Source organism: Pelophylax lessonae, assembly GCF_965119305.1.
Source record: "Pelophylax lessonae genome assembly, chromosome: 9".
Lineage (NCBI taxonomy): Eukaryota > Metazoa > Chordata > Amphibia > Anura > Ranidae > Pelophylax > Pelophylax lessonae.
The window spans coordinates 53,599,350-53,611,866 of NC_138776.1; the positions used below are offsets into that span (position 1 = coordinate 53,599,350).

Consider the following 12,517-nt stretch of genomic DNA (forward strand, 5'->3'; position numbering starts at 1 on the left):
ACATGCTTAAATGTGCTGTTATTGTTAGCAATAACCCAGTCGGACCCACATCCAGCAAAATGGCTGGGAATCCTGCTACATTTGTTTATTTGTATTCTCGGAGGGCAGAAGCCAAGCTGGGAAGACCATGTGGTAGAATGTTCACCTTTTCAGAAAAAATAATAAATGCACATTTTTTTGCAGGTAAAAAAATTTTAATTTATTTTTTGTTGCAGGAGCCTGTAAAGCATTGCACCAGCAATCAGCAGATCACTGATGCCATGCAGATCTCTTGCAGACCTGTCAGTGTATCTGCTTTCTCATATCTCATACAGGGAAGATTATGCATGCTGACAAGGGAGATTTAATTAACTACCAAGCACCACAGCGTTATGGTAGTTCATTGAAAACTACAAGCCAACAGCCACAAAGGCTGCTGGAACTTGTAGTTTTCCACTCATGGAGCGCTGCGAATGAGTGATGGAGCCAGGTGGGCAGAGCCCCGCACAGCCAAGTTTTTTTTAATTTTATTTTGACAGCAAGCAGGTGGAGAAGAACCCCGGTGGCTGGTACAGCGTGGATTGGGGAGGTGCGGGGGCCAGCGCATTCATTTCATGTTACGCACCGAATATGGGTGTAACGTGTTATGAAAGGTGAACTTATTCTTTAATCTCTCCCAGCTTGCACCAGCCGGACCGCCTAAGCCTGTCGACTGGCCAGGTATTAAACGAGATGTTATCGCTAGTACACCCTGCTCCATGTTTAGAGAAGATAAAGGCATCCCATAGATAATTCTTCTTCTTTGTTTTTTCTTTGCCTTTTAACCAATGGGTTGATGATAAAAAGATTGAGTCCCCCATCCACACATTTTGAGGTGGATGGGGGAAACTTCCCATTGTGCTTTTGTAGTTTGATAGTGGGGGGACTTTCCTGCCATCAGAATACATTGATCGGTGCTGCTGGCTATAGCTGGTAGCACTGATTTAAGCAGAAATTTTCCAACAGGGTGGATGTACAGAAGTCAATGAGTAGATCGATTTCTCTCCAAGAACCCTGCCCATACATGGATGGAAATTCGCCTGATCTCTGCTGAACTGGCCGAATTGAAATCCCTGTATGGCAAACTTAACCTAGCTAAGCTGTCTAAAGCTCACTACAAGATCAGAAAAATGATATTTGGAAAAATACTACACCCTTCTATCTGCAAAATCAGCTTCCATGTTCTTTTTTTTTGCTATCGGCAATGGACTACCATCCTAAAGTGGGAGTAAACTCCCTTGGCTGATTTTTACCTATAGGTAAGTCTATATTAGGGCTTACCTATAGGTACAGTAAATATCTCCTAAACGTGCACAGTCTAGGAGATATTTTTTTTGTAAAGCTGCAGTTCACGTCACCAACGTATGCGCTCTGAAAGAACGGCATACCAGTGCTGTTCGTTCAGAGCCCTGTGCCGTGAACAGGCAGATCGCAGTTCATCCATTCAAAAGATTGGAGCCCACAAACCCAGATGGAAGATTTGATAAAGATGGAAGCCCTGTCAGCGGTGACAGGGCACCGCTGGAAGGCTTAGTTTTAAGGTAAGTTTCACATAATGTGATAGTATGCGATGCATACTAGCACATTATAACATTGCCTTGCAGGAGGGATTTTTATTTTTGATGAGTTTACTATCACTTTAAGGTGTAGTGTCAGCTTTTTTTTTGTTTCACTTCCTTCGTTGAGCAGATCGCTTTGGCTCTCGTTCCCTACAGCACTGTATATGCAGAGGAATTGGTGCAGAACAGACCTGTCAAGAGGTACGAGGTACCGCGTTGTCTCCCGCTATTCCTCAATACCGCTCTGTAATAACACTTTTGAAGGTGCTGCCTGCCGCCTCCCCAATACAAATCCACATATACATAAAACATAGGTTTGTGGTTGGTTCAGGGTTGTCCTCCTGTGACCTTTTTTTCTCCAAAGATGTCCAAAAAATCTGCTGCAGAGTAAATGTAGGTTATGTGTATACATACATCTGACAGTGCAGGAGTCACCTAACTGCTTCGATACTGGACACTTTAACCCCCTTCCTGCCCAGGCCAATTTTCAGCTTTCAGCACTGTCACACTTCAAATGACAATAGTGCGGTCATGCTACATATGAAATATTTTTTTTATTTTTTATTTTTTTCCAAACAACTAGAGCTTTCTTTTGGTGGTAATTAATATCCACTGGGTTTTTCTATGTTTTGCTAAAAAAATGAAAAACCTGTGTTTTTCTTCGTTTCTGTTTATAACATTTTGCAAATAATCTTTCTTCATAAAAGTGTATTCTGCTACATTTTTTTTGGTGCAAATAACACCAATCATTGTTTATCATTTAGTCTGCTGGTACGTTATATATATATATATATATATATATATATATATATATATATATATATATATATATATATATATATATATATATATATATATATATATATATATATATATATATATATATATATACACGGCTGGGTCCGGAACGTAACCCCCGCAATGGAGGGGGGTTTACTGTGTGTGTGTATGTGTGTGTGTATATATATATATATATATATATATATATATATATATATATATTATATATATTATATATATATATATATATTATATATATATATATATATATATATATATATATACAAATTTGAAAAATAAAGAAAACAAAATGTATTTTTCACAATTTTTTATGTACTGTCACTGGTGCAGTACAGTGTCATCATATAACTAGAGTGGCGGTAATCAGGGACACTGACAGTATGTAAAAAAAAAAAATGTAAGTTTTTAAAAATATTTTTATTTCTTTATTACATGCAGTGACCAGAGCAATAACATGTTAAAGTAGTAATATTCTGGGGAAGTGTTTTTTTTTTTTTTTTACACACACACACCACACCCACACACACACCACACCCACACACACACACACACACACACACACACACACACACACACACACACACAGCGGGTCGGTACAGTGATCTGTCTTCGGCCGTGTCTGGTGGACACAGTGGGTGACAGATCATGCCAGAGTGCAGCCCGATCCTGGGAGGACGTCCTATGACATCCTGCCAGGTTAATGGGGCTCCCGCCCGGCCTATTATTGTTTGACAGCTGGGGGGGAGCCCTGTTATACTGGGAGAACATCATATGACGTCCTCCCAGGATTGGGTCGCACTCTGGCGTGAGGGGTTAAAAGAAAAAAAAAAAAACTCTCAAAGCTACAAAATTCATGATGTGCAGCTACTGTCTGCTGCTGGAACATTTTAGCATCTTAAGTCCCCCGGACTGCCCAGATTCTATCATATCCATCTGATGACTTTGGGACCCTTTGTTGAGGCTTTGCTCACCTATTGCAATGAACTCCAGCCTTCCCTTCAGTCTTTTAGGCCCCTTTCACTTGGGCGGTTTTTGTGCCATTAGTAAAATCATGTTTTGTTATTTTTAAATTCCAACACTCCTGGCACAAAGATTATTCCCATTCGCACATTGCGATTACGTGCGTTTACATGCGGCTGCAGTAGTAAATTCTTGCCTTTTGTATAGTAACTGTTTACTTCTTTTTTCTTTGTACTGCGATTACCTGCGTTTATATGCAGATAGCTACAGTACATCGCTCCTGGACGCTGTCAACTTTATTTTTCCTAAATGCACAAAACCGTACGTTAAGAAAACGTTGCTAAACGCAGTGTGTGAACGGGGCCATAGGGATGCATTGTCTGCATTTAGCTGCGGTAAATACGTTCCTCTTTCCGCAGCTAAAAGCTGAATTCTAACCGTTCGTGTGAAAGGGGCCTTACAGTTGTTCAAGCTTATCTCCTGTAATAAAAATGCTTACACTGCACACTTTGAGCTTTTCACAACATCCATTAGAAGCTGCAGCAAGTTATATAATGCCCACCTCATTTCCTCCTAGGAGGACATCCAGCATCATCTAGACTTTCCTCCCCAGCCTGACTGTCCCTTATCCACCCCTTTCATTCCTTGGATTTCAGTTGTTTCAAATATGGAGGCTCAGCATCACATGTGGGCGTTACCTAGGGTGGTCTGCATGCAAATAGCCTTCCTAGGGACAGGAAAAGAGAAAATATAAACAGAATGAACTTCAACTTTAGGAAATGACTGTTTTGCAATGAGTGGTACCTGCAGCTCCTTAACCACTTTATGTCCAGCCGCTGCAGATGTACTGTGGCTGGCTGGCTCTCCCAGGCAAAGCCCCGTACATGTACGGCGCTCGCCTAGGAGGAGCTAGGGGGCGATTGCGCGCCACCGGCGGTGCGCTCCCACCCCCGCTCGTCAGTGGGGGAAGCTGGCGTGCGTGTCAGGTGGCTCCGATGGCCGCCTGACACCTGCGATCTCTCCCCACTGACAGAGAAGGACAGACGGCTGATGTTAAACACAGCAGTCTTTCCTTCTCCCTGCAATGATCAGAGACCATGCGATCCTGCTATATAGGATTGCACGTCTCTATGGTCATCTCACAAGCCCCATCCCCCCCACAGTTAGAATCACTCCCATAGGCTTACATTTAACCCCTTGATCACCCATAATATTAACCCCTTCCCTACCAATGGCATTATTACAGTAACAGTGCATATTTTTAGCACTGATTACTGTAGTAATGTCACCGGTACCCTCAAAAGTGTCAAAAATGTCAGCAGTCCGATATGTCCACCGCAATGTCGCACTCCCGCCAAAAATCGCAGATCGCCGCCATTACTAGTAAAAAAAAAAAAATGACATAAATCTTTCCCGTAGTTGGTAAACGCAATAACTTTTGCGCAAACCAATCAAATTTTTTTTTTTTTTTTTGGGGGGGGGGGGGTTTATATAGCAGAATGTGAAAAATATTGTTGTTTTTTCAAAATTGTAGCTATTTTTTTGTTTATAGCGCAAAAAATAAAAATCGCACAGGTGATCAAATACCACCAAAAGAAAGCTCTGTTTGTAGGGAAAAAAAGGACGTCAATTTCGTTTGGGTACAGCATCGCACAACTGCGCAATTGTCCATTAAAGTCACGCAGTGCCGAATCGCAAAATAGGGCCTGGTCATTAAGCAGCAAAATCTTCTGGTCTTAAAGTGGTTAATGTATCCGAACCCAAGTTCAAAAATGTAATATTGCAGTTTACGACTCTCTAGATTTGTTGACTGAATTAGTTTTCTTTACAGTTTATTCCCTTATTTTCACCTGGTGTTGATGATCGTACCAATAACACACTTCCTGTCCTAGGGTGACAACACTTGTTCTCTGTACTGTATCTATAGAGGATCCGCGTTCTCACCCTAGGACAGTACTACAGAATACCTCCTGATCCCTCTTCTCAATAACATGGGGATGGGTTCTGTAGTCCTATCACATTTCCTGATATAATTGTTAGGATGAGACTACAGAGTGAAATTTAGAGTTTATGAAGATGGCTGTTTTACGATACTGTACTACGCATAATTAAATACTGTTCTTTTTCCTGAACATTTTATTACACAAAACAAATGAATAATTCAGGTATAACCTCTTATAGACATAAAACAGTTCTGCTCCTATCTCATCTCCAGCTTTGCTTATATTATGTCTGCCAATAATAATATGCTTTTCTCTCCCCACAGACATCGAGTGTGGAGGTGGATTCTATGTCCGCAGTCTGGTCAGAGACGTTGGCAAAGGTGAGTGATTAAAGCGGTTCCAGTCCAAAGAGCTTAGGCACCATTCACGTTTTTCGGACATTTTTTGCAAGCTTTTTTAAAGCATTTTATAAGCATAGTACAAGCGTTTTACAGCTACAGACATTTTTGTTTAGCCAATAGAGAGCACTAGGTGGAGGGGAAGGAGAGGAAATTAGGGGTGGAAAGCAGCTATTTGAGCAGAAAATAAGTGACAAAACGGTCATAAAAGGCTAAAGTCAGGCATTTTCTATTGAAGTCTATGGGGCAAAAAACGATTGTAATCTGCCAAAAAGAAGCTCGTGTACATTTTTTGAGCTTAAGGCATTTTGCTTTGCTAGTCAGATGTGAACAGGGGCCATTCAAATGAATGGGATTTGGCTTGTTGAGCGTTTTGGAGCTACAAGCTTCAAGCAGAAAATCAATCAGTTGTGAACGAGGCCTTAATACATATGATCAAAGGATGATACTGATATTTGGAGCCTGCAGATTCCCATCTTCCCAAACCATCTGACCTTCCGTATGCACATTAGTCTATGATTGAATATCACATCTCCATTGAGAATGGTGCCAATGCTCAACTCCTGTAATTCACCTCCCTTCCCCCTCCAGTTCCTGGTACTTGAAATATGTTAGACCAGGGATCAGCAACTGGTCAATCTAGATCTATTTGTTTATCGCAGCTAAGTGAGGGGTAGCCCTCATACTGTGCCAGCTCCTGACCCTATCTGCAGCCTCTCAGATCAGAGCAGCCGGTAAGCATTGTAGAGCTGAGAGAAGTCCTCTGGTGTGCAATATGACACAAGCCAAAGGGCTTTCTGGGAGCTGCTGCATTTGCGATCAGAAGTCTTCGTTTTTTATCTTGTTTCAGGGGGAGGGGGGGGGGGGCGCTATGTGCTGTGGGCAATTTTTTTTAGCTTGGATAGAAGTTTGCACGGGAAGGGGGAGGCTTTTTGGTTGTGGGGGAATATATGTGCTAGTTACGCCTGACCTCTGCTCTGTGTGTTGTGTACTTCTAACCCCTGCAGTCTGCGTTACATACCACTGACTCCTGCACTTTGCATTATGTAGTACTGACCCCTGCACTCTGCATTTTTATACTACTGACCCCTGCACTCTGCATTTTTATACTACTGACCCCTGCACTCTGCCTTTTATACTACTGACCCCTGCACTCTGCCTTTTATACTACTGACCCCATACACTCTGCCTTTTTTTTTTTTTTACTACTGACCCCTGCACTCTGCCTTTTATACTACTGACCCCTGCACTCTGCCTTTTTATACTACTGACCCCATGCACTCTGCCTTTTATACTACTGACTCCTGCACTCTGCCTTTTATACTACTGACCCCATGCACTCTGCCTTTTATACGGCTGACTCCTGCACTCTGCCTTTTTATACTACTGACCCCTGCACTCTGCCTTTTATACTACTGACCCCTGCACTCTGCCTTTTTATACTACTGACCCCTGCACTCTGCCTTTTTATACTACTGACCCCTGCACTCTGCCTTTTTATACTACTGACCCCTGCACTCTGCCTTTTATACTACTGACCCCATACACTCTACCTTTTATACTACTGACCCCATACACTCTGCCTTTTATACTACTGACCCCTGCACTCTGCCTTTTATACTACTGACCCCTGCACTCTGCCTTTTATACTACTGACCCCATACACTCTGCCTTTTATACTACTGACCCCTGCACTCTGCCTTTTATACTACTGACCCCATACACTCTACCTTTTATACTACTGACCCCATACACTCTGCCTTTTATACTACTGACCCCTGCACTCTGCCTTTTATACTACTGACCCCTGCACTCTGCCTTTTATACTACTGACCCCTGCACTCTGCCTTTTATACTACTGACCCCTGCACTCTGCCTTATTATACTACTGACCCCTGCACTCTGCCTTATTATACTACTGACCCCTGCACTCTGCCTTTTTATACTACTGACTCCTGCACTCTGCCTTTTTATACTACTGACTCCTGCACTCTGCCTTTTTTTTTACTACTGAATTCTGCGTTACTCCTCACCCCTGCACTTTGTGTTGCTTACTCCTGACCCTGGAACTTCTCGATGTACTATGCATGACCTACTCCTGACCTCTACACTTTTCACAACCGGGAACTACGGCAAAACTACACTTTCCAGCATTCCTATTGCTTCCTCCATACAAGGGGCCCTATTATTTGGAGTGTTCTTGCAAGCACCAAGGGTGTGTGTTATTTAAATCGACCCCAACTGAGGTAGCGGGTAAGTGTTGGGTTTAGGGCTGCAACGAACAATTATTTTCATAATCCATTTAGTTGGCCGATTTATTGTTTTGATCAGATAATAACCTTAAAAAAAGTGTGGTATATAATTTTAGTTAATATGTCAAGATTAAAAACAAAGGCAATTTATTCTTAAATATCTATATGCAGTGGTAAATATAAATAACCAACTATATGGTTAGGGAGTAAAATGTCTATTCCACTCTGAGACTAACAGATAGAAGAAGAGGTATACTGTATATACTATTAGAGGTTGAATCTGACTCGGAGATCACATTTTTTATTTTATTTTTATTTGTGGTTTTCTTTCAGAAATGACATTCATTTTAAAACTGAATGTTAAAAACCGAGTGACCTTTTCAAACAACATTCAGCGAATGTACAAAGGTTTTTCGTATGAATATTCTCGTCCGAAAATCGATGTGTATGGCTAGCATTAAGCTCAGTTCACACCTATGCAGTTTGTTTTCGATCCGTTCCTGCAGTGCTTTTTGTATTTTTGCACATGCGATTTTGCTGCGGTTTGCATTTTCTTTTTTTTTTTTTTTGGGCATATTAAAAAAACGCAAATCTCTGCAAAAAGGCACTATATGCTTTTCTGCAGCTTCTCCATTGAAGTGTATTGAACCAAAAAAGCACTGTTTTGCATTGAAAAAAGTACTTGAGCCTTTCCAAATAGGCCGTGGCTAAAAAAAAGCATAGACGTAAACGTGTCCCATAGGAAACCATGTTAAATGATCTGTAGTGCATTTCTGCAAAAAGCACCAAAAAACGCATAGATATGAACCAGGCCTAAGACATTTAGTAGCAGCAGCATGCTTTTTTTTTTTTGTATCCCCATAATGGGGTTAATAAAACTAAAATTCGCCCCTTTCTAGTACAAAAATAGCAGATAATCGCTACTATAAGGGGTTCATTTATACTGTGAAACTAATATATATTAATAATAAATACACCCAGAAGTACGATATATGGGCATTTTAACTAGGAGTCAGACATGAAGGGTGGAAGGAAAGATATAAATCTTTTATTTTAAAGTAGTACTAGTACTAAAAGTTGAGACCATTTTTTTTTTTTTTAATATATGGATATGATCATTTTAAATATAGCGCACAATACTGGTAAAACGTTTCCTTTAAATGTAACTGCAATGCCTTATATTACCTCCAGTCAATCAGCCTCCACCTTCTCTGGGTTCAGATGCTGATCTTCCCTGCACAGTGTCTTTTTTAAAAATAAAAAAAAATCACTTTAAACAACAAACCTGTTATACTTACCTGCAATTGTTTTGCACCGAGCAACCCTGATTCTCCTCTTCTGGGGTCCCCCACTGACTCCTCTTGCTCCTCCTGCCTTCAGAGTGCAAATTATAGTATAGAGTGCCCCTATAGCAAAAAAAAAATAGAAAATTCTGCCTTTAGAAGCACTCACTTCCTGTCCAGGACTACATGTCCCATGAGGCATTGCTCCTCACACATTCACAAGTTCTCAGGCACTTACTGACATGTATGGATGGTGTACTGAGCTGTATGCGTGCTGCACTGTGTCCTCTGACATGTATGGACGGTGTACTGAGCTGTATGTGTGCTGCACTGTGTCCTCTGACATGTATGGACAGTGTACTGAGCTGTATGCATGCTGCACTGTGTCCTCTGACATGTATGGACAGTGTACTGAGCTGTATGCATGCTGCACTGTGTCCTCTGACATGTATGGACAGTGTACTGAGCTGTATGCATGCTGCACTGTGTCCTCTGACATGTATGGACGGTGTACTGAGCTGTATGCATGCTGCACTGTGTCCTCTGACATGTATGGACAGTGTACTGAGCTGTATGCATGCTGCACTGTGTCCTCTGACATGTATGGACGGTGTACTGAGCTGTATGTGTGCTGCACTGTGTCCTCTGACATGTATGGACGGTGTACTGAGCTGTATGTGTGCTGCACTGTGTCCTCTGACATGTATGGACAGTGTACTGAGCTGTATGCATGCTGCACTGTGTCCTCTGACATGTATGGACGGTGTACTGAGCTGTATGTGTGCTGCACTGTGTCTTCTGACATGTATGGATGGTGTGCTGCACTGTAATTCTTGATATGTAAACAAATAATGCATTCTGTATGCAGGCCAAATCGATTAAGAAAATAGTTGACAACTATTTTCATAACTGATTAGTTGTGGATAATTCGATTAGTTGTTTCGGCCCTAGTTGGGAGGGATCTGCGTGTCCTGAGCTATGCTGAACACGAGGTGACGTATACCACCAAACGCTGTGGTCTGAGATTGGTTGGTGGATGCAAACTGTGGCAATGGGGTATTCAGGGAGGAGGCAGACATGTTCTCACCACTGCGCAGATCAGGTGAGAAAAAAACAGACTTTGCACTGTAGCACCCTCCTAGTCGGGTGCTACAGTGCATTGTGAAAGTATTCGGCTCCCTTGAACTTTTCGACCTTTTGCCACATTTCAGGCTTCAAACATAAAGATATAAAACTAATTTTTTTTGAAGAATCAACAACAAGTGGGACACAATCATGAAGTGGAACGAAATTTATTGGATATTTCAAACTTTTTTAACAAATAAAAAACCTGAAAAATTGGGCGTGCAAAATTATTCAGCCCCCTTAAGTTAATACTTTGTAGCGCCACCTTTTGCTGCGATTACAGCTGTGAGTCGCTTGGGGTATGTCTCTATCAGTTTTGCACATCGAGAGACTGAAATCTTTGCCCATTCCTCCTTGCAAAACAGCTCGAGCTCAGTGAGGTTGGATGGAGAGCGTTTGTGAACAGCAGTTTTCAGTTCTTTCCACAGATTCTCGATTGGATTCAGGTCTGGACTTTGACTTGGCCATTCTAACACCTGGATATGTTTATTTGTGAACCATTCCATTGTAGATTTTGCTTTGTTTTGGATCATTTTCTTTTGTTGGAAGACAAATCTCAGTCCCAGTCTCAGGTCTTTTGCAGACTCCATCAGGTTTTCTTCCAGAATGGTCCTGTATTTGGCTCCATCCATCTTCCCATCAATTTTAACCATCTCCCCTGTCCCTGCTGAAGAAAAGCAGGCCCAAACCATGATGCTGCCACCACCATGTTTGACAGTGGGGATGGTGTGTTCAGGGTGATGAGCTGTGTTGCTTTTACGCCAAACATAAAGTTTTGCATTGTTGCCAAAAAGTTTGATTTTGGTTTCATCTGACCAGAGCACCTTCTTCCACATGTTTGGTGTCTCCCAGGTGGCTTGTGGCAAACTTTAAACGACACTTTTTATAGATATCTTTAAGAAATGGCTTTCTTCTTGCCACTCTTCCATAAAGGTCAGATTTGTGCAGTATACGACTGATTGTTGTCCTATGGACAGAGTCTCCCACCTCAGCTGTAGATCTCTGCAGTTCATCCAGAGTGATCATGGGCCTCTTGGCTGCATCTCTGATCAGTCTTCTCCTTGTATGAGCTGAAAGTTTAGAGGGACGGCCAGGTCTTTATAGATTTGCAGTGGTCTGATACTCCTTCCATTTCAATATTATCGCTTGCACAGTGCTCCTTGGGATGTTTAAAGCTTGGAAAATATTTTTGTATCCAAATCCGGCTTTAAACTTCTCCAACAGTATCTCGGACCTGCCTGGTGTGTTCCTTGTTCTTCATGATGCTCTCTGCGCTTTAAACGGACCTCTGAGACTATCGCAGTGCAGGTGCATTTATACGGAGACTTGATTACACACAAGTGGATTCTATTTATCATCATTAGTCATTTAGGTCAACATTGGATCATTCAGAGATCCTCACTGAACTTCTGGAGAGAGTTTGCTGCACTGAAAGTAAAGGGGCTGAATAATTTTGCACGCCCAATTTTTCAGTTTTTTATTTGTTAACAAAGTTTGAAATATCCAATAAATTTCGTTCCACTTCATGATTGTGTCCCACTTGTTGATTTTTCAAAAAAAAAATTACAGTTTTATATCTTTGTTTGAAGCCTGAAATGTGGCAAAAGGTCAAAGTTCAAGGGGGCCGAATACCTTTGCAATGCACTGTAGGTAGAGAGTATAGTTTTGGCTCTGTCTGCCTATCAGAGGAGCAGCAGGCAAAAATCTATATTGTTCTCTGCTTAACAGAGAGCAGGATCTGTGAGTCAGGTCCGCTTAGAGTGCCCAGTGTGTGATTCATCTGGTCTTAGGAAATGTCCCCAGCTGATCCAATGGGGAGGCACATAGGATGCTGGAGGAAACCTAACCAATGACACACAGGTTTTTGGTACTTCCCCAGGGATTGGCACAGACAGTTGGTCTCGGTGCATTATGGGGCAGGGTATAAAAAGCCACGGGCACATTAGGTAGAGGTCTTTTGGTGTAGTCCCAGAAGGAGGGCGGTGGCTGCCTCCTCTTCTGCTGCTGTTGGTGGTGGTCACAGGCAGTCAGCCTGGTGAGCCATTGGAGTGAGGCTGAACCCAGAGGTCCAGGAAAGCTGACTGAGGAGTTGGGGCACTGCGAGACTCTGGAAAAACAGTATCGTGAGTAGAGAGGATCTTGCCCAGGGGTCTGCCCAGGAAGGGGACCACTCTGAAG

The 12,517-nt window shown here is 42.1% G+C and overlaps 1 protein-coding gene across 1 annotated transcript in view; it reads left to right on the forward strand.

The window, feature by feature from the left end:
* Positions 1–12,517, forward strand: part of TRUB1 (TruB pseudouridine synthase family member 1) — a 39,796-nt gene that overhangs the window by 21,252 nt on the left and 6,027 nt on the right. Inside the window, exon 7 of the mRNA XM_082267956.1 lies at positions 5,605–5,661. Coding sequence (XP_082124082.1) covers positions 5,605–5,661 — 57 coding nt within the window. The remainder of the gene's footprint in view (positions 1–5,604; positions 5,662–12,517) is intronic.